At 51.7% G+C, this 21,448-nt stretch overlaps 8 protein-coding genes across 8 annotated transcripts; 4 read left to right on the top strand and 4 right to left on the bottom strand.

The window, feature by feature from the left end:
- Positions 1 to 1,349: 1,349 nt before the first annotated feature.
- Positions 1,350 to 5,206, top strand: APUU_40732A (GTPase-activating protein BUD2; the record flags this gene model as incomplete). Its single annotated transcript, XM_041703837.1, has 3 exons — positions 1,350 to 1,461; positions 1,525 to 4,146; positions 4,212 to 5,206. The coding sequence occupies 3 exons, from the start codon at positions 1,350 to 1,352 to the stop codon at positions 5,204 to 5,206; spliced, it is 3,729 nt and encodes a 1,242-aa protein (XP_041556482.1).
- An 846-nt stretch (positions 5,207 to 6,052) lies between these two features.
- Positions 6,053 to 7,588, bottom strand: APUU_40731S (uncharacterized protein; the record flags this gene model as incomplete). The annotated part of the gene is made up of 1 exon (XM_041703836.1): positions 6,053 to 7,588. The coding sequence occupies one exon, from the start codon at positions 7,586 to 7,588 to the stop codon at positions 6,053 to 6,055; it is 1,536 nt and encodes a 511-aa protein (XP_041556481.1).
- Positions 7,589 to 7,793: 205 nt separating this feature from the next.
- Positions 7,794 to 9,492, top strand: APUU_40730A (WD domain protein; the record flags this gene model as incomplete). The annotated part of the gene is made up of 3 exons (XM_041703835.1): positions 7,794 to 8,328; positions 8,393 to 9,209; positions 9,273 to 9,492. The coding sequence occupies 3 exons, from the start codon at positions 7,794 to 7,796 to the stop codon at positions 9,490 to 9,492; spliced, it is 1,572 nt and encodes a 523-aa protein (XP_041556480.1).
- Positions 9,493 to 9,794: 302 nt separating this feature from the next.
- On the bottom strand, positions 9,795 to 10,735 carry COQ9 (uncharacterized protein; the record flags this gene model as incomplete). The annotated part of the gene is made up of 2 exons (XM_041703834.1): positions 9,795 to 10,127; positions 10,217 to 10,735. 2 exons carry the CDS (start codon positions 10,733 to 10,735, stop codon positions 9,795 to 9,797), a joined length of 852 nt encoding a protein of 283 aa, XP_041556479.1.
- Positions 10,736 to 12,721: 1,986 nt separating this feature from the next.
- APUU_40728A (RNP domain protein) lies at positions 12,722 to 15,004 on the top strand (the record flags this gene model as incomplete). Its single annotated transcript, XM_041703833.1, has 9 exons — positions 12,722 to 13,286; positions 13,389 to 13,441; positions 13,583 to 13,590; positions 13,648 to 13,741; positions 13,803 to 13,943; positions 14,023 to 14,074; positions 14,186 to 14,607; positions 14,660 to 14,813; positions 14,871 to 15,004. The coding sequence occupies 9 exons, from the start codon at positions 12,722 to 12,724 to the stop codon at positions 15,002 to 15,004; spliced, it is 1,623 nt and encodes a 540-aa protein (XP_041556478.1).
- A 347-nt stretch (positions 15,005 to 15,351) lies between these two features.
- On the bottom strand, positions 15,352 to 16,535 carry APUU_40727S (uncharacterized protein; the record flags this gene model as incomplete). Its single annotated transcript, XM_041703832.1, has 2 exons — positions 15,352 to 15,776; positions 15,845 to 16,535. The coding sequence occupies 2 exons, from the start codon at positions 16,533 to 16,535 to the stop codon at positions 15,352 to 15,354; spliced, it is 1,116 nt and encodes a 371-aa protein (XP_041556477.1).
- A 1,240-nt stretch (positions 16,536 to 17,775) lies between these two features.
- APUU_40726A (zinc-dependent alcohol dehydrogenase) lies at positions 17,776 to 19,094 on the top strand (the record flags this gene model as incomplete). Its single annotated transcript, XM_041703831.1, has 4 exons — positions 17,776 to 17,900; positions 17,995 to 18,043; positions 18,101 to 18,257; positions 18,322 to 19,094. 4 exons carry the CDS (start codon positions 17,776 to 17,778, stop codon positions 19,092 to 19,094), a joined length of 1,104 nt encoding a protein of 367 aa, XP_041556476.1.
- A 385-nt stretch (positions 19,095 to 19,479) lies between these two features.
- Positions 19,480 to 20,932, bottom strand: APUU_40725S (uncharacterized protein; the record flags this gene model as incomplete). Its single annotated transcript, XM_041703829.1, has 2 exons — positions 19,480 to 20,517; positions 20,609 to 20,932. The coding sequence occupies 2 exons, from the start codon at positions 20,930 to 20,932 to the stop codon at positions 19,480 to 19,482; spliced, it is 1,362 nt and encodes a 453-aa protein (XP_041556475.1).
- Positions 20,933 to 21,448: the final 516 nt, after the last annotated feature.

Genomic DNA, 21,448 nt, shown 5'->3' with positions numbered 1-21,448 from the left:
ACGAACGAGAGAGGGAAGGGTCTTGATGGGAAGTGGGCTCCAATGAAAACAGTATATCAACACTCTCGACACACCGACTGAAGCGTTCGATTCTGTGATGGTTAACTAAATCCCTCTGTCCATGATTCATAAGCAATTAAACGCCAATTGTAACTGCCTATCTGCTTCTCTGTTAGTGTTCAGTGTTGGATATAGGTATTGGGCGTCAGCTTGCGGGTTGACAAAGAGCAGAGAAGAAAGCGGGCGTGGGGAGGAGACTACCTAGTCCGGCTGTTGTGCTCCTCTGCTCTATACCACCACTAGTAATTAGTGTACGAGTGGGAGCGTCGACTCGCGATCCTGTGGTGTCCTCTTCGTTCCCTTGCCCAACAGCTCTGCTGCTCCATCCATCTCGCTCTCACCTCTCTCTCCCTCTTCCCCCACCCTCGCCCTCGCCCTCGCCCTGCGCGCCATTTGTGTCCCTCTTTTTCGCTTACCCGATAACCGAAAACCTCCTGCTGCTCTCCGTACAAACAGACGAAATCTTAAAAGTACCAAAAATTAAAACAAAAAAAAGTACTACGTACTGCCACCCCGGCATTTCGTCTTCGACATTCGATCTGCAGCCCTCCCTCAGTTCCAACCCGCACCGCCAGCACGAAATTAACCACAACCGATCGATTGCTTCTCTCACAAACCAATTACAACAGGACATCTTTGCGTCCAACAAAGGCCCGAGCCGGCTGAAAATAGACTGACTAACAGTACGGTGTTCCCTCTCTAAATATCGATAACCCAATGATATCACGTTGGCGGGCGGTTGAACCAGACTGTGGCAGACGTCCGCCGTGCTCCCGTACCACTTTTCTCTCCTCCACACTCTTCCCCTCCCCAAGAAGCTAACCCGCTCAATTATGGCTTTCTAGCAACGACACCGTCATGTTAAATTGACCGTTGCAGGACGATTGAATCAACCTCGCTATTAACGACCCCTGCTTCGCGCTATTCTTAATCGTCGACGAACCCCCTCGCTCTCATCCTCCCTCCGCTGATACGAAATCCCCCCTGAACCCACAGTATTGCCGGTGGCCCGTGTCGTTTCTTCAGCTCTGACCTGTACCCCAGGACGCCCGGCCTCGACCGAATGTGCGACTCTACCGATCTCCCCCTATCCGGACTCCATGCGTTCATCTAGCGACTCATTGGACGACCAAGACTCTCAATTGTTCGAGGTCGGTTGCGCAGTTTGTGTCGGCCCTAGCCTGCCGCTGCAGGGTAACATATCCAGACTATAATCGATATATGTGTGTTCGCCGACCTGCGCCTAATAGCGACTTCCGCCGAAGCGTCGCTGCCGCCAGCGGATAAAGATGGAGTCGGAGAGCTCGAATGGGTATAAGCGGAATTCGATGCACCAAGGTGCCCACAGCCGCCCGGTTGAACGGAGGCCCAGCAAGAAGTCGTCTTCGAAGGACCGCCACGGTATGGTCTACCCAGATAACTTTAGGGAAACAACTATTCGAACCGTGACCCCTGACTCCTCAGAACCCGGAAACGATTCACCTCTGTCGGAGGTGGAACGCCTCCCCTCAAGTGCAGCCCCTTCTCCGCGTGCCACCGCTCGACCAAGGCCCTCCGATCGAGAACATCGACGCGACTTCAACTTATATCAATCTGCTGGAGATGAAGATGATGCACAATCGGACATGACAAGTCATCGGGCTCGCTCTCGCACTGCCACTCTCGATGATCAGAGAAGCGATATATCCTCCAATTCCCTCCTCGCCCGTACACGCAACCGCCTGGGTTCGATAAATGCCACCCCACAACCGAAGACTCCGGAAGATCATTCGATTGGGTTCCCGTCTATACAATCCCCTACATACGCCCCCCGAACACCTGGTCAACAACGGTTGAGCAGGTCTCCTGGAAGTTCGGGAATGGGACCGTCATCTACGGATAGTTCAAAGGTCTTGCAGCTTATGAAGACGACATGCGGAAGAATGCATGGCATTCTTTCGTTTCGACCGTCTTCTACTACCCCTTGGACTTCGGGCTACTGTGCTATCAATGTCGCTATGGGCAGTCTGATATATCAAGCGAAAGGGGAGCCTGCGCTGGCAAAAACACTCATTCCAGATTTACGTGGCTGTCAAGTTCGCTCTCTTGTGGATCCCGAAACCCGAGTAAGTTATCTCAGTGTTTCGACCTATACGTCAGGCCTTGGGGTGGAATTGAAACCCCATGTGAGCGAAACATTTGATTCCTGGCTTGCGGCTCTGTTATGTTGGCAGCCAATCAGACCAAAAGGCGTGCAGAATAAGATGACGAAGCCGCAATCTGTCACAATAACCGAACGTCGCCTGGCAGATCGCAGGAGGAACTCTGAAAGCACTGTGCAGAAGGACGCCGCTATTATAAAGGTGGGAAAGATGCTTCTATGGGATAGACCAAGCGCCTCAGGAGTTCGACCGTCTTCCGGTCGTAGAATTTCGACTTTTCGGCAGCAACGCGCCTTATCTTCATCCTGGCAAAAGGTGAGCTGTACACTGCAGGAGAATGGCGTCTTCAGACTCTTTACTGAGTCCGACATTACACTCGTCGCCTCCATACAATTGTCCCAATTGTCACGCTGCGCAATACAGCAATTAGAATCCTCCGTTTTGGAAGATGAATTTTGCATCGCGATTTATCCGCAATATACCGCGCATTCTGCGTCTGGCTTGACCCGCCCGCTTTACCTCGCTCTCGAGAGCCGGGTGCTCTTTGAAGTATGGGTTGTGCTCCTGCGAGCCTTCACCACGCCAGAGCTTTACGGCCCGGCCACCTCAGCCAATGATGACACCGTGAAAACCCCGAGCGCAACCGACAATAATAACCCAAGCACAACACCTCTTTCGGACATGTTCAGAATCGAGAGGCTACTAACCGTCAAGGTGACCGAAGCGAAGATGTTCGGCAGTAAAGGCGCGGATGAGACGCCTCGGAGTCGGAAGCAGTCCCGTTCTCACCTTACGACGACCACGGCACCTGCAACCAACGATTATTACACGGAGGTGCTCTTAGATGGGGAAATACGAGCGAAGACCGCCATCAAATATCGTACACCTAATCCATTTTGGCGGGAAGAATTTACCTTCAATGATCTTCCTCCAATCCTATCTCAGGTTTCAATTATGGTGAAAACTCTCAATCCAACACAACGCGATTGGTCATTAGTGGCACATGGCGCATATGCCTTGAATCAGGACACAAACCCCACCCGTCTATTGGATGATGTTGAGGTATCGTCTCAAGACGCCATGTGCGGAAGGGTGGATATCAAACTAGACGATCTGGAACCAGGCATCGAGAACGAAAAATGGTGGCCCATTCTGGATGAGAAGGGCCAATGTGTTGGTGAGATGTTGATGAGAGTTCGGATGGAAGAGACGGTTGTGCTTATGTCTCATGAGTACACACCGATGTCCGAACTTCTCCATTCGTTCTCCAACGGTCTTACCGTGAATATGGCCCAAATCATGTCATCCGAACTGAACCAGCTGTCTGAAGCACTTATAAATATCTACCAGGTGTCAGGAACTACAGTGGAATGGATATCAGCGCTTGTTGAGGACGAGATCGATGGTATTCACAAAGAGTCCACGGCGAACCGACTCCGATATACGACCCGGCTCCATTCCAACGACACCCGAGAAACCGGCCAGGACAGGGAGGTCCTCGTTCGCGATCTAGGACGCACCGCAACGGTAGAGGCGAATCTTCTCTTCCGGGGGAACTCTCTGCTCACAAAGGCCCTTGATTACCATATGCGTCGACTGGGCAAGGAATACCTAGAAGAAACGATTGGTGAACGACTTTACGAAATAGATGAAACCGACCCTGAATGCGAAGTCGACCCGTCTCGGATACATCGAGCAGACGACCTCGAGCGCAATTGGAAAAACCTGGTAAACCTCACTACAAGTGTTTGGAAGTCGATTGCTGGATCTGCGTCACGATGCCCAGCGGAGCTGAGACTCATCTTTCGACATATTCGAGCCTGTGCCGATGATCGCTATGGTGATTTCCTCCGCTCGGTCACCTACAGCAGTGTCTCTGGCTTCCTCTTCTTGCGGTTCTTTTGCCCCGCAATCCTCAACCCGAAGCTGTTTGGATTGCTGAAAGGTATTTTCAATATAATTCTTTTTTGTGTTCTTCCACCATCTGATTATTTACTAATGCATCTTCAGATCATCCACGCCCACGCGCTCAGCGTACTCTGACACTGATCGCCAAAGCTTTACAAGGCCTGGCCAACATGACTACTTTTGGAAGCAAAGAGCCTTGGATGGAACCGATGAATAAGTTCTTGGTCGGCCACCGATCTGAGTTCAGAGAATTCGTGGATTCGATCTGTGCGATACCAGCTGATCGCCCGGCTCCCATTGTTACGCCCTCCTATGCCACTCCAATCCAGATTCTTGGCCGTCTACCACCTCCCTCACGAGAGGGATTCCCCAGCCTTCCCTTCCTAATTGACCACGCGCGGAGCTTTGCCAATCTAATAAGGATATGGCTGGAAGTTTCACCACCGAAGCTGGCAGCTCTGGAAGAGGTAGATGCTGCCATTGCGCAATTCAATGAAATCGCAATGCATCTACAAAAACGGACCAAGGAATGCTTAAACAGGGCAGAACAGGCAGAGCGTCCAAGTGGCAACCTGGAGATAAAGTGGGAGGAACTGGTTGACTCTATGGAACGCTCTGTGACCTTGTCCGAAGAGCCCTCGTCCAAACCCGCCACTCCCGCTCTAGCTCCGACTTCCGCTCTAGGGCCTGAGACCGTCGTATCAGGAGCAGCATCTCTTACCGGGAGCCATCGCAATTCCATCGGTTACTTTGCATCTAGACCGTCCTTACCTCGCCGTTCCACTGATTACGCTCCTGAAGCCGACGAGGAGACACCACCGAGCTCATCGTCTGCTACCTGGGACCATGCCAGGGTGCCTTTCTCAATACCAAGATGGTCAGAACCTCGGGATAGCACTGGGAGCTCCAAAAACTCTTCAACCTACTCACTCGATTATCCCGATGCTTCCAAGTCTCGTCGGTCTAGCATGACCCGGGAGACAACGAGCAAATACGGGAGATTTTTTGATTTCGTACCTGCACCTTCCAGACGCAAGGGCAAAGACCGTGACACCAACCAGCAGCAATCACGCGAAGAACTACGGAACGAATTTTGATAACTATCATTATTCACTCCCCTGGCGTCAATGCATACCACACTCTGGCCGCCGCTGCTGATAGATCAACCAGTTTTGGCCAAATCGAAGGCAAAAAAAAAGGCAAACTACCTGGAACAGATCCCTATCATTTGTTTTGTACATCATGGGGGGATATTTACACTTACTGAATCCTGCATCTTCTGGTGTATATGCTTTACTTCCAGGCCTTCTCACGATATCTTTACCTCTCCACCATATATGCTGCCTCACGATTAACGCTATCTTTTTTTTGTGTGTCTGTTCATCTTTTTTGTTTTGTTGATCTCATTTGGAAAGCATTTTTTGATGGTGTTGATACCCTGTTGTGATGGCTGTATTTTGCCTATGTCTATGTCTGTGTAAGAGAGGGATGAAAGATCAAGAAAGCCCCTGCGAGATATCGCAGACAGAAAGCTGGAGCGCTGTGATGCTCTTTACCTACCTTTGTGCTTTTGTGAATACAGTGGGTGGTTCTAGATCTTTGTGTGTAAATAGTCTGCAAATTCTTTTTGTTGGCATAGACGAAATGAGCATGCAATTCTGACGGTTAGATGGTTTTCCTACTCCATCCTTTTATTCAGTCTTAATGACAAGTAGAAATTCAGTCTCTTATGCCTGGGAGGAGATATGAAGATACAATGCTCTGCCTATTTTTAATGTCTCATTTAATGAAGTATGCTTTGGGTTACTTATGTACAAGTAAAGCACGTCATATCCAGCCGAAAAGTCGCTAGATGTATTTAATTTTCTAAGAGTTGCGTGTAATTATTCCGAAGTCTATATATAGTACAATTGTATACAACCCATAGGGTCACAGTATCCCTGTTAAATGAATGTATCACTAACGGCCTTCTTCAGCTTCTTGCTTTTGTATAATTTAGTCATCCGAGAAAGCAAGCCATCCCCCCAAGTATCCTCACCAGTTAACTGGCGGAAAGCCTTGCGATTGGGTGGGTGATCCCACCATGGCTGATCCGATGGTTTATCCCTTTGCCGCCGCTTCAGATCACTTTGTCGTTCTTCCACAATTGAATTGATAATGGTGATTGTCCCCGCCGTTGGGTTGACCCCCGTGAGCTCCATTTCACGTAGGAGGGTGACTAATTCGGCGATATCATGTGTGACGCGCCAGTGAAAGTAGATCATGTCGTTGTATAGTTGGGCTGAGAGACCGAGGGTGGCTGATTCGCGGCCCAACGAGGTGACCTTTGTCCTAAACTCATTGACTAGATATGAGTCTGGGAAGTGGACGTTGAGAAGGGCGAATGCGGTACGGAGAACTCGTGGGTATACTGCTACCACGACTGATTCGATGGGGACGCACGCGGGGACTTTGAGAGGAGATTCGGGTGTCTTGGACTTGCGACTGTGCTGAACTGCTTGACCAGACGCAGTTTTCTCATCTTCACGCCGCAGATGTTGCGCCATGGAGAAAACATGTGTCTGACATAGTTTCCAAAACTTGCCTGGCATAATTTGCTCCTCAACAGCAGCGTGGAGAATGGAATTGATCCTCGTAGTTTCGCGCGCAATGACCAGCTCAATTGCGTTAGCCAGTGTCATCTCGCCTTTGTTTAGGAGCTCCGCTAGCTCCTCATCGGTGTCGGGTAGATGGAATATTTTGTTCTGGGTCTTTATTGCGTCTTCCTGGGCCTTCGCATCTAACACTTTGCTTTCCCCTGCGCTGTGTTTGTCGTTGAGTTGGGCCTGACGATCCTTTCGCTTCTGCGCATCCCGCAAAACGGCATCAAAGATGGCAGAGATCTCTGACATTTCATTTTCCTCTGTCTTCATTGCCTCTATCTGGTCTGCCTCTGCCTCCGCCTCCACCTTTGCGTCCGACTCTTCTGATTCTTGCGGCGACACTTGTTGGCGCTTTTCAGATGGAAGTTTCGAGAAGAGCTCCGCGAGCGTGCGAGACTCATGGCTGGTCAACTTTGGCCTCGGCTTCCACTTTGGCTTTTGTACAGGTTTCTTGTCTAATTTCGCATCCAGAGCGCGCTTCTGCTTGGCCATAGAGGCACCTTTTCTTCGTAAGAAGGACTTCCCAGAGGGAGGAGGGGAGAATTCGGTATGATCTGCAGTCCCGCATGATTTATTATCGTTCGGTTCGGAAGAGTGGTCATTTCGCGATTGGTTATGTGGTTTGGCTGAAGGCGAGTTGGGGGTATCGGAGGTCGAGTAGCTTGAGCATCGAAGAGGCGGAGAGCTCAACGAGCGAGGTCTAATAGGGGCGAGAGTCGTTGTTTGGTAGAGGAAAGGCGCAAGAGAATTGCGAGCAGCTTGTGCCTGGGCCTGAACCAGCCAGGCCAAAGCTATGCGACGCTGTATGCTCATCTCTGCGTCCGCGACTTGTCGCATGGAACTTTTTTTCCTTCGCGGCTGATTAAATGTAGGTAGCCCGCACGTGACCACGTGGTTGCCTGTACGCGTTATTCTTTCTCATCCGCGAACCGGCAAACGAGAACAAAGGCGTCGCAAAACCCGCCAATTCCCTCCTTCTGAACAAACCTGCGAGTGGCATTGGACCTTTATTGTATCTGTCACGTTATTTATATCTGCGACAATGGGCGAAGAGCTCTCCGAATTCGAAAAGCAACGTCTTGCCAATATCGCAGAACGCGATGCGCTTCTCAAGAAGCTTAGCCTTGACGCGCAATCGGCGGGGGTCTTCCCCCCTAAGATGCCGAGAGGTACAACTGGTGATCAATCGAAACCGAAGAAGAAGCCTGCGCCGAAGAAAGTAAAGACGGAAGAGTCTCCACTACCTCGTCGCACATCTTCGCGATTGAAGGGAATCGCGGCGGATAGTGAGGTTGCGAAACGAAAGGCGGATGAGGAATATGATCGCAGGCAGGAGGAGGAGAGGGTGAAGAGGGTCCGGAAGTCAGAATCTTTCTCCTTCAATGATATATTCGTGTCGGGTCAGAAATTGTCTGGGGATGCATTGATTGGCGTGGATGTGGTCACCAAGGGAGTCGCAGTGCCCTACCAGCGAACATTCGGAGAAGATGACATCAAATCGACCGATGACAAGGATTTGAAGGCTCTCAGGAAAGAGATGAATGGGTTAAGCCTTTGGGAACCCTGGGAACCTAACCGTATGCCACCTTGCTTGTCTTTCCCGCGCAATTGACAGACACTGACCATGGGCGGACCATATAGGTATCAAGCTCACACCCGAAAGAGTATACACCATGACGTTCCACCCATCGGAGGCCAAGCCGTTGATATTTGCCGGAGATAAAATGGGCCATCTCGGGATCCTCGACGCCTCTCAGGAGAAGCCAATCTCCGCCCTAAAGAATGAAGACGAAGACGAAGACGACGAAGACCCAGACCCAGTGCTTGTTACACTTAAACCTCACACGCGAACCATCAGCTCAATGACAATCCATCCCTCGAAACCCACACACCTTTACACTGCTAGCTACGACAGCTCCATCCGCGAGATGGACCTTGAGAAGACTTCATCGGTTGAAAAGTACGCACCGGAGTCTACATCAGAAGACGTCCCCATTTCCGGCCTTGACATGACCGCCTCAGATCCCAATGTAATATACTGGACCACCCTAGATGGCGCATTTGGCCAATACGACATGCGCACCAAGCGACAAAGCTCTGCTGCTACCTGGCAACTGTCAGAGAAGAAAATCGGTGGCTTTTCTCTCTACCAAACACACCCCCACTACTTTGCAACAGCCAGTCTCGACCGCACCATGCGCCTCTGGGACCTCCGCAAGCTATCTCATACCGATCCCACCCCTATCGGCGAACACCAAAGTCGCCTGTCAGTCTCACATGCAGCCTTTAACAGCGCGGGACAAATAGCAACGTCTTCCTATGACGATACGCTCAAAATTTACGACTTTAGCCCCAAGGGAATTGCCACATGGAAACCAGGACACGCCCTTGACGACTCCAAGATGAAACCCGATACTGTTGTACGGCATAACTGCCAAACTGGACGATGGGTTACCATGTATGTCTCCATTTACTTATTATCACCGAAGTTCCCCGCATATCATGCTAATGTACATTTTAGTCTGCGCCCTCAATGGCAAATTAACCCACAGTCATCCATCCAACGGTTCTGCATTGGAAACATGAACCGCTTTGTTGATATTTACAGCGGCTCAGGAGACCAGCTGGCACAGCTTGGAGGTGATGGTATTACAGCCGTCCCTGCTGTCGCTGTTTTCCACAGAAGCAAGAACTGGGTTGCGGGCGGAACGGCCAGTGGGAAGATCTGTTTGTGGATGTAGTTATTCCATCTATTTAGTTACTTTGTTTTTCAGCTAAGGCTATTCAATGTTGGAGTTCAAGACATGCTTCCATTACCGTTTGTGTACATGCTCCTGATTTTGGTTCTAGTAAGGTCGTTGTAAACGACATCAAGCAGCGAATACAATTATGTCAATGGCCAGAACAATGAAAAGACGCCGGTGTCCACTGTTATGCTTAACAAGTTTTAAAAAAACAAAACAGGATATAATATACATTCGAACCATACCGCATCTACATGTTAGAAATACAACAGCATCCTACTCGACGAAACGATATTAAATCAGATCTTCAGCCCCCAGCTCCTCCCCAGGCCTACGGCCGTCGTCCCCATGAACCCCAAGCACTGCTTCGCACCGCCGAGCTTATCCCCAATGGCTTTGCTATCCTCAACCCGCCGAGTAACGAACGCCTCTGTGGCTGAGAGATCGGGGCTGGAGTCCCGGGTCATGACCACCTCCGCAGAGGCATATATCGCACTAACAGAGAGACGCTTCGTGTACCAGGACGCATCGACGGAGGTGTCGCCCGCTAGATGGAGGATATCCGAGGAGAGGGCGTGCAGTTCGGAGAGGGAGAGCGGGATGTTTGAGGGCATGGACATGAGCGCTAGAGCCTGTTGAGTTTGGTTTATTGTTAGACTTGTTTCTTTTCCTCTCGAGAGATACTTTCGTTCTTGCAAACTGGTTGCTTGGAGGAACATACATCTTGCCATTGATGCCGGATATCCGAGTTCATCCGCAGCCGCTCCATGATCAATTCCTTGGTCTTGTCCTCAACGGAGACGAATTGAGATCCCGCTAGGAGACCTTTCTGTTCAACGGCCGCGCGAAGGAGACCTCGTCGACTGGCGAGCCAGAATAGGATGAGGTCGAATTCGCCGCGGGGGAGGAGCTGGATGGAGACGTCTAGGAAGCCCGTGTCGCGGGCGCCGAGGGTGAGGGCGTCCCGGGTGAAGCCGAGGGTGGGGACATGCTTCAGGGCAGCGGAGAGGATAGTTGTTTGCGAATTGGTGTATTCATGGGGCGGGGGGTCGGGGTGATGGTGGGAGTGGTAGGCACGGTGGTTAGGAGAATGGGATGGGAGCGCGGGTTGACGGAGGTGTTGTTGGCTGCGGGAGATTGGGGCGGTGATGTATGGGAGGAATGTTTTCTGAGAGCAACGGGAGGAGGAGAGAAGTGGACTGCGACAGGAGCGCAGCGGCCGGAGAAGTGGACGTGACATTTCGAGTGAGTGGTGGTTGGTCGGTGGAAGAGATAGAGTCGGGGATTCTGAATAGCATCGAATGATGGATGTTTTTTGTAAGCGGGTTGGAGCTGCTTTCGAGCGGCGGCTAGGGCAGAACCAAGAATGACTACAACATAGGTCTACACAACGCTACAAATTCCCCGATGGTTTTGAATTGGCACTACTATGTATTCAATGCATAGTTCGTTGCTATCTCGGTTCTATACCTGGGACAGTCAGGAATCAAAAAAGGCTGGTAAGTCTGGGGTTCGACCTGGAGATCTCGACGGTTGGAACTAAGTGATAGCTCAACCCACTCGGCCATTCTAGCAAAAAGACGTCGAAAATCGCAAACCAGGAAATCGCCGGCCATTTACAAGGCCACCGGGTTCCTCCGTACAAGACATGTCAAACGATGGGCAGTTCCTGAAACTCTTATTATTGAATTTAAATGCAGTTGGCTCGAATTGGAAAGTCAAGTCACAATTTCTCCATTAATCTATTGTACACAACCAAAGTGGGCCCGCCGCCGTCGACGCAGCAGTTTCAACTGTCAATAGCCAGTTCATAACACCGGATTCGACGTTCAGAGAGATTCAAACAGAATCTTATCTGGCAGCTTTAAACACTTCAGTTCCTCCAACTCCTCGGCCTCTCTCCTCCCTCCTCCCTCGCCAATTGGATCTTTCGCAGCGTCGCCTCGCAAGGATCCGGAATCCAGGCCTTCTCTCGCCGTCAAATCAAGCATCGTCACCCACGTCTCTACCTCTCTCCTCCATCCTTCCTCTCCCCTTCTTCCCTTTCTCCCATTTGCTTGCCAGACTCTCCAACCACCTCCTCGATCAACATGGGTATGTGTTTTCTCAGGTCTCTCTCGCGGTGTCGTCGCCTTTTGCCTCGTGTACGCAGTGCCTGACGGCCTGTGGTTTCGATCATACTTTCTGATCTGACTGCATCTTTGGTTCCTCCATTCCCCAGCCTTATCCCTCCCCACTCACCTACAACTTACTGCTGTCTATTATTATTCCTCCGGTTTATTATTATCCCCCCTCTTTTTCCCAGGGCTTGGCTGCTATTGCTCCTCATCCAGAGACCAGAAGGTGGTGCGACGGGGACCTTGGGCTGGCTACCTTTTCTCCCAGCATTCTCTTCCCCTCCTGCCACTTGATCCTCCTCTCCCATCCATCCCTACTCCAAGGCAGCCCAGTGACTGCTGCATCTCGGATTTTCGCGGGAACACCAATCACACTTGTGGCGTGCGTACTGTTTTGAGCCTTCTGTCAGACGCTTCCCTCCCCGAGCTGCACAGCTTGTCCTGTAGCTGTGCTTTCTTTTTCGCTGCACCACCCCCCGTTCTCCCCCGCTGTCCTCCTCGTTGTCCTCGATCCTTTCTCTTTTTCTTTCCCTCCCTTCTTCTCCCCCTCCCCCCTCCCCTCCATCTTCTGCTTTCTCCCTGTGTGGTATTGCGTGCGACTCATCTTTACCACTCCATCTTCATCATTCTTATTTCCGTTTTGCTATCATTCTGCCGCCTCGCGTTACAACCCATTACACTTGTGGCTTACACCTAAGGCGAACTGTAGCCGACGTTTATCGACCATACGAAGTAAGTTGCATCTTTCTATTTCCTCTTCCCTTGGCGATCTTCCCTTGTTGTGAAAATTTGCCCTGCTCCTGTCTCAGAAATGCGACACGACGCACCCCCTCACCTTCCTACTGCTACCCGACACCATGGGCCCGGTAGGCGACTTGACTCCTGAGACAGTCCCTTGGAAGGTGGCGTCGCGTCCATTCGTTTCTCTAATGCACACTGGCGGACACGCGACACGCATTTCGTTTGTTCCTTCGCTTCCTGTGTTCTCTGCTTTGTTGCTCCTATACAGTTTGGAACCTTTGCGCTAGGGCCGCCTCGGAAGCGCCCTATCCCCCGGGTCCTTCTGCGGTGCCTCTTTAATATGGAGCCCCTCTGCCCCATCCTGTCACATGACCCGAACTCCGAAACCGCGTACCCAAGGTTCATCCGAACCATCTCTGCGTAGATCCAGGTCGCAGTCACACCTCCAAGTCATCCTAGCCTTTTCCCCCGCCCTATCCATTTCCGTTTCTCCCTTTCTTTTAATCTTTAATTTTCCTCTTTCGTCGCGTCCAATGCCTGCCGGCGACTACGATTACGATACTGACCGCGCGCAGCGTGAGAGGTCCCGTTCCCCCCGTCGTCGATCTCGTAGCCCTCGACGAAGCCGCCGTTCGTATTCGCCACGCAGTCGATCTCGAAGCCGGGATCGTGACGATTATCGCCGCAGCGATCGCCGTTCTCGTTCTCCTATGAGTGCTACCCAAGGCCCTTCAGGAGGTCATTCAGGCTCGGGATATAGTGGACGTGGTGGTAGCTACCCGCCTCCGCCTAGGTCGTTTGAGGACCGTGCTGTCGCCAAAGAACAAATGATGCAATCCGTGCGCGATTCATCCCAGCAAGACCGCCGGGTCTATGTGGGAAACCTTTCCTACGATGTCAAATGGCATCATCTTAAAGATTTTATGAGACAGGGTGAGCAGGGTCATATCGTGTCGGCAGTGCGATGAGCATTTTTTATGGGATTGGAATTTGTGGCTGACTTTGGGGGATCCTCTTTCCGCGCCGTCCTTACAGCTGGAGAAGTTATCTTTGCCGACGTCTTGCTTCTTCCTAATGGAATGTCGAAGGTGGGCGCCAATGCGTAGCGTGACTGGTTCTTTCCTTTTTCATTTGTTTCTGGCTTCTTCCTTTTTTTCACCCCCGTTGGTTCGATTTGCTTGGACTGTTTGGGTTGACGGGCTGGGCCTGGCTGTCCGGGATTATTGTAGGGATGCGGGTAAGTTATGCGCCGTGATCTATACCCTGCCTCTTTACAGAGCTAACTATACACTAGGATTGTGGAATACGCAACGAGGGAGCAAGCACAAAATGCTGTCAACACGCTCAGTAACCAGAATCTGATGAACCGCCTGGTCTATGTCCGCGAGGTACACAACACATTTTTAATGACCAAATTGAGAGAAAAGCTAACGTCCTTCCTACTCATAGGATCGAGAGCCTGAGCCTCGTTTCTCGGGTGGTCCTTCTCGCGGAGACTTTGGTGGCCCCGGCCGTGGTGGATTCGGTTACGGCGGCGGCGGCGGCGGTGGTGGTGCCGGCGGCGGTGGGAGACAGCTCTATGTATCCAACGTACGTGCTTCTTTCCCCATCGACTACGATATGGTGCCATCTGCGAGGGCATGTGTATTGATATTTTTGCGAACTCTAGCTCCCATTCAACGTTGGCTGGCAAGATTTGAAGGATCTTTTCCGCCAAGCAGGTAAGCTCGGGATGCCAGGTTTTACTCTAAACAGTTTTAACTGTTCCCTGCCGTCTACCCCAGCCCCTTAAAGCACCACATTGGTTCAATATTGACACGAATTTGATACAGCTCAGCAAGGTACCGTCATCCGCGCCGATGTCCATACCGACGCCTCTGGTCGCCCCAAGGGCTCTGGAATCGTTGCATTTGAGTCCCCCGACGACGCCCGCAACGCAATTCAACAATTCAACGGGTATGATTGGCAGGGACGCCCCCTTGAGGTTCGTGAAGACCGCTTTGCGGGTTCAGGACCTGGCACGGGTCGTGGCGGCTTTGGCGGTGGGTTTGGCGGCCGTGGCGGTTTCGGTGGTCGCGGAGGCTTCGGTGGCCGTGGCGGCTTTGGCGGTGGTTTCCGAGGAGGCTTTGGCGGTGGGTACGGTGGACCTCCCACTGGACCTGGCTTCGAGCCCGGCCCCTCGGCGCCCCCCAACCCATTCACCGACTTCGCTACCTCTGGAGGTGAAAAGAGCGCTGTGATCTATGTGCGCAATGTGAGTATTTCGAGCATAAATAGTGATTGTTACCACCTCTGACGCACAACAGCTGCCCTGGTCCACATGCAACGATGATTTGGTGGATCTATTCTCGACTATCGGCAAGGTCGACCGCGCCGAGATACAGTATGAGCCTAATGGCCGCTCTCGTGGCACTGGTGTAGTCCAGTTTGATAGTCCCGACACAGCAGAGACTTCAATCGGTACGTCCTTGCTCTCTTCCTCGCGGTATCGCTGAGATCACACTAACGCAGCGGCAGCCAAGTTCACCGGCTATCAGTATGGCGGCCGCCCCCTTGGCATCACCTTTGTCAAGTACGTGACCCCTCAGGGTCCGGGCGATGTCATGGATGATGAGCCTACCGGCGGAATCACTCAGGACCAGATCATGTAATTATAGCAGATTTCTCTCATGCTTTGTTCTCCCTTCGGGATTACTTGAAGGGCCGAAAAAAGTCTACGAAGTGTTTTCGGGACCACGGGATGGTTTATGGGATATTGTGATCTGCCTTTGAAATCTCAACGTAAATGTGACTGTTTATTTGCTCCCACGACGTTAGTCGCTATATCTGGGCGAACAGGACTAGTGGGTTAAATGGAGTTATGTATTGCGTTCGTCAAAGTTATTCGGTGATGGTTGTTGCTGGTATACATTGTAGTCCAACCACGTTCTTGAGAGCTTCTACTTGCATTTTCGTTTGCTCTGGTAAAACACTGTACTTGTATTATTTTCAGAAATAATCATATCGTCACCCCATAAGCCTTCACGGCGACCTCCCCCCAAAACCTTCGCCTTTGGTCTTCGTCTAGTCCTCTCTGATCCAAAACACCTTGAACAACACGACTCCAGCGGCTCCAGGTGACTTGGTTTCCGCCCCCTCCCACATTGCAGACCGGCCAGTCAGAGCCAAACATTACTCTCTCGGGCCCAAATGCATCGAAGACGACATCCGTCCACGGCTGGAGCTTCTCCACGAGAGACACAATATCCGGGTCGGAATCCGGGGAAAGAGGCGGTAGTTCAGAAAACGCACCAGACAGCTTCATATATGCAGTTGGATGCTGGGCCATGGCTGTGACCTGGGCCTTCCATTGCAGAAAGTCAGGCTGCGTGGTGACTGGAGTAGTAGTAGACTCGAGACGGAGATTTGGTTTACACATATGGTCTGGTGTAGCACGGATTAGCATGCAAATGAGGTAGATCGCAGGAGGAGCCTAATCCAACATCACTTACTGATCACGATGGTCACTTTATCCCTCCCCTGGACTCCCTCATAAACCCTCCTCATCATCTCAACCGCTTCCTCCAACTGCCAAATCCCACCCTGTCTTGCATCAACCCCAAGATCAAACGTGAGACCATGCAATCCCAACCACTTCAATCCTTCAATAAATGCCGGCTGCAGCATAACACCCGCCGGTTTATCCTGCACTAGATACCGCACCCCACGGATCTTGCTCCATACCTCATCCGACTCCGCCTCCTCCGCCTCGGCCCTCTCCCTTACCAACGCCATATACTTCTCCAGCGCACTCGGCCCACCAGGCACAGGCGCCCACGGGACAATCCCTAAACAAAGGCCACGATCCTCAGCTCTATGCCCTTCACCCGGAACGGGCTTTCCAGCGGCAATACGGGCTAGAAAGGAGACTTCATCTAGGGCGTGGGACCAGCCATGTGCACCGGCACCTGATTCTTCAACGGATGAGAGGCGGTCTGTCTCGAGGAATATAAAGCCGCGCAGTGTGGAAGCAGCAGAAGCAGCAGCAGCAGCCGCTTCCCTTGTTGCCTGTTGGTATTGGTCGACTGAGTGCTGGGAGCCCAAGGGGCCGGGGTTGGAGGGTGTATACCAGGTTAATGTGGGGAGGTGGGATTCGGGGAAGAGGTGGATGTGGGAGTCCACGATTGGGATGGGGGTTGGCATTTGTGGTGGATTATTTAGTTGAGGGATTTCGAGATTGGTTTAGGTTTGGACGGATAGTGCAGGCGTTAGGAGCGAGGACGATATATAATTATATATGGAATTATGGAGATATAAAGTCAGGCTGTCGGGGGTAAATTCATCGAGGATTTACCCGTCGGGTGTTTTTAGACCGAAGTGACGAACGGATAAAGTGACCTCGTGGTGTCATTGGTGTAGAAGCTAATGGAGGGACCTGTTGGGTTTGGAGAACAGGGTACTCAATTTGAGGATATATAAGAATAGAGACCCTGTGAAGAGAACCATCATCTCTGGCCTAGAGGATGCTCACCCAACAACATGACTGAGGTCTGCCACCGAAGTCCTCATATCGTCCCGAATGGCAATCAATGCGCAAGTGACTGGGTTTATACGTGCGCAAATCATGCGGATTCATCGGGGAAAAGCTATTTTGGCAACAGTCGGTGGAGAGAGAGTGGAATGTTTGAGGGGCTGGAGACCAGGGTACTCAATCCAAAGAGATATAAAAGCAGAGAGATTCGCCGTGGTGGTTGACTTGTTCGTCTTTCTAGATTCCCATCTTTCGGCCCCTCCATCGATAAATCACGCTGCGATCTATGTCTATCGTTATTATTGAGCCAGCCCCGCGATGATTCCATCTAAAACCACCGATCGCTGTCTCAAGTCAGCATTATGAAGCCTGCCAAACATCCCTCCTCATCATAACAACTGCCGTGAAACACTGTCAGCCGAAGCCGAGGTAGATGCATGCATGGTGCAGGCCCCAGCGACTTCTCGGTTGCAAACACCCCTCATTCTGCGCCTCGCATGAGCTTGATTGGGTCGCACAGTCTTCTAAATAGTGGGCGCCCTGAGCTACCTGCGTCTCAGACGTAATCGCGCTGAAACTCTGCACGCTGATAGCGCTGGTTGCTCCACTGTTTCCTTTGGTTCCAGGCCACCTTCCCCCTCCTGAGGCGGAGATCGAATTCCCCTCATCCCCATATTTCCGTCTCGAGCTCCGAGCTGCGTGCCAGGTCGATTGTCAATGGCCAGCTACTGTCAAATCGTCGACTTGGCGTCGCACCGCCCTGATACATGGTTGGATATATAAAGAGGGGTGGGAACCGTCGCTTTGCGGTACTTGTTCTCTGCTTATTTAACAGACCACTATTCTTGAAATCAACCGTCTCTTTACTACCCCTCATCGCAACACGACGAAGAGACCTTAGACTCGATCGATATGGCGGCTCCAGATATACCTAAGAAGCAGAAGGCTGCCATCTACGACAACCCAGGCTCTGTCTCTACTAAGATCGTCGAATTGGATGTCCCTGAGCCTAGTGATAATGAAGTCTTGATCAACCTGTATGTGAAACCTTCCAAGGAGCTTCTTGAGCATCTCAAAGCTTGAATGTTGATCTGGGAGTGATCTAAGCTAATGCCAATGTGTTTTGTGTAGCACTCACTCTGGCGTGTGCCACTCGGATTTGGGTGTTATGACCAACACAGTATGTAGTCCTGCAGGCCCCCGTGGCCAAATTCGCATTCTAATCAAATACTCGCAGTGGAAGATCCTACCGTTCCCTACTCAACCCGGACAGGTCGGTGGCCACGAAGGTGTTGGAAAAGTGGTCAAGCTCGGTCCCCGCGCCGACGCAGCAGGACTGAAAGTGGGCGACAGAGTCGGAGTAAAGTGGATTTCCAGCGCCTGCGGTCACTGCGGTAGGCAACCCCCCCATGAAAACTTGGCTTATATGAGCCTCTGCTAACGCTTGCGGCTAAAAAGCCCCCTGTCAGGATGGCGCCGACGGCCTTTGCTTCAATCAAAAGGTTTCCGGATACTACACCCCAGGCACATTCCAGCAATACGTCCTAGGACCAGCCCAATACGTTACCCCAATCCCCGACGACCTCTCCTCAGAGGAAGCCGCACCCCTCCTCTGCGCCGGTGTAACCGTCTACGCCGCCCTCAAGCGCAGCAAGGCGCAGCCGGGGCAATGGGTCGTGATCTCCGGTGCGGGCGGCGGTCTAGGCCACCTGGCGGTCCAAATCGCAAGCAAGGGCATGGGCCTGCGCGTTATCGGCGTCGACCACGGCAGCAAGGAAGAGCTGGTTAAGTCCTCAGGCGCCGAGCACTTTGTCGACATCACCAAGTTCCCCAAGGACGACAAATTCGAGGCTATCTCCGAACACGTCAAGTCCCTTACGACCAAGGGTCTGGGCGCTCACGCCGTCGTCGTCTGCACGGCTTCCAACATCGCATACGCCCAGAGTCTGCTCTTCCTCCGGTACAACGGGACGATGGTTTGCGTTGGTGTGCCCGAGAACGAACTTCAGGCTGTGGCCACGGCTTATCCTGGCGTGTTTGTTGGGAAGCATCTCAATATCACAGGTTCGGCGGTGGGTAACCGGGCGGAAGCGATTCAGACGATGGAGTTTGCGTCGCGCGGTGTGATCAAGACACATTTCCGCACGGAGAAGATGGAGGCCCTGACGGATGTTTTCAAGGAGATGCATGAGGGGAAGTTGCAGGGTCGTGTGGTTCTTGATCTTTCGTAGTCGGCTTATTTAGCCTTTTTAATGCCCTTATGTTTATTATTTAAATGTTACTCATGTGAGCTTGAAAGCATAGGGAGACTTTCCGAGCTCTATCTTTTAGGACTACTTACGGTGTAGGTAGAGTGGTATGAACCGGATCTTATAAGATGCGCGAGGGATCATTTGATTCCTTTAACTCCCACAGGACTTGAATCCTGACCAAATATTTACCGTATCATCATTGAGCTCTATAAAAGAAAGAAGATAAATAACAATAATGGCTATGCATAGACAGGGTATCAGCATGCACAAGTGCGAACAAAAGCTGAACACAGTATATATACCTGAAAACGACAACTGCCACCCCAAAGCATAGCAAGTATGAACCGGAACAATAGCCATCATATCATCTCATCCTCTTCCAACCCCTCTCAACATCCCTCTCTCCATCCCCAGCCCTGGTAGCGCGCTTCCTAGTGATACCTATCTTTGCAGCGCGAACGATCCCGGCCAGCTTCAAGATGAATCCCTTCGGCGCTCGGCCGACCTCAACCCTATGTAAAACCGCCTCCAGTCTCTCTTTGAATGGGTATAAATCCTCACCGGCTAGATCTTCCAAAGCATCAAGGATGAAATGCTCGCCTACGTTGTTGTCGTTGTCCGTCTTCCCGACGAGCTGGTGGTATAGGTTCCGCGAGTCTTCGTCTTCGTCAAAAAACGCAGTCTGGCCGTATGGGTTATCAGCAAGAGAATCTTTGTCGCGGGTGGTTATTTCTTCTAAAATGGAGGTAAGGGCTTTGGCAGCACCTTGGAGGCCGTGCGGTGCTCGGACGTGAATGTTTTTGTGGATATTGAGGGTGTCCGTCTGTAGGGTTTCAAGGACAGCAGCCAAACATGCTGAAGGGTCACCGTCGGCGTTCTTGGATTGCCCAAATGTCTGACAGTACCTGTCGAATTTAGATAGTGCTCTTCTAGACCTCTCAAGCACTTTGTCAAAGTAGATCGCCGCGCAGGCACCCGGGGGCATGGCCTTGGAGAGACTCGTGAACACGTTATCATCATGCACGGCGAGGCGGAAGAGCGTCGCCTCGAAGTCTCCCTGCACGACGCACTGCTCTGGTGTTCTTATCTGCAGAGCACGGCCATTCCCGTCTTCGGGCTCTGTCAAATCTATCCGGAACCTGTCGGGGAGGACATCGGTGCTAAATGCTGAGAGAATGTCCCGTACCCTCTGCGCCCGATTCATACCACCTTCTCTCCCCGCGGAACGGAAATATGGCCAGTTGAGTTGCTCCGCAAGATCTTGTAGTGCCATAGCATTCGTAGCTTTGGAGAGAAGCTGTTCGATCCTTGAAAATCCCTGCGTGTGTCCATCGCTGGTGAGTAGAATTGGGGAAGGAGGAGAGGCGGAGTTGAGTTGACCCCGGAGCTGATCGAGAAGCCACTAGATATTTACTCAAATTAGCAAGGCCTTCAAATAGCAAGCCGTGACTTGACAGACTTGGCTCTTGAAGAAGGACTTGGAGGAGACTCACGAAAATATGTTGACAAGCCACATCAGCCCTCGCCCGAAACACCGCACAGGTGCACGTATATCCGTACTCAGCCTCATCCATATCAGCCAGGTTCTTCCCCCCGTCGAGGTGAGTTTGAAGCTCAATCCGAACCCGTGCACGTTCCGCAAAAACAAACTCATACCCCGAACCCTCAAGCCCACAGAATAAAACGTCAAAGTCCGTCGTCAAACCCAGGAGCGCCCTCGACTTCGTTTCAAGGTCGAATCCGGAGTTGTCAAGATCGTAGACGAGCCCCGATGAAGCCTCAATTGCAATCGTGTCTATGGCGTTTCTTCCTCCCATTGTTGTTGTTGCTGCCCCTCCTCGTACTCGTTCTGGTGTAGGTCTCGAAGCTGCCTCCGTCTCCGCAGAGCCATGAATCGAAAGACCCCGGAACTGGCGCGCAGGCGCGGACATCGAGTCCCGCCAGTGATAGTTAGCTGTTGAGTAGAAGATGAGGGATTGGAATGCAAGGTTTGCTTGGAATCAGGTCACTGTTTGGAACGATTTTCGGTGGCTTTTCCGGACCAGAAATCACGGCCATTGTGCGGGTCTGCCTCTGATGTAAATGGGTCTGATCTGTCGGCGTTGCGTGTCCATTCTCAGGCAAGAACCCTCACCGTACTTTCCTTTATTTCCGCACATGATGATAATAGAGAGCTGAATAGGAGAGTTGAGCTGAGAGGGGCACGGTTCCTTCTCGTGGGTGTTTGCGACTGCGGTACCTCTTTCCCCCCCTGTGTTTTGACCTGGGTTGGCAGTGCCGCATGACGGCAGAAAGAGTGGAGTGGATCCAAAGGAAGACGAAGAACGGTTAAA

Source organism: Aspergillus puulaauensis, chromosome 4 (assembly GCF_016861865.1).
Source record: "Aspergillus puulaauensis MK2 DNA, chromosome 4, nearly complete sequence".
NCBI lineage: Eukaryota > Fungi > Ascomycota > Eurotiomycetes > Eurotiales > Aspergillaceae > Aspergillus > Aspergillus puulaauensis.
This window is presented reverse-complemented; position numbering and strand designations above follow the sequence as displayed.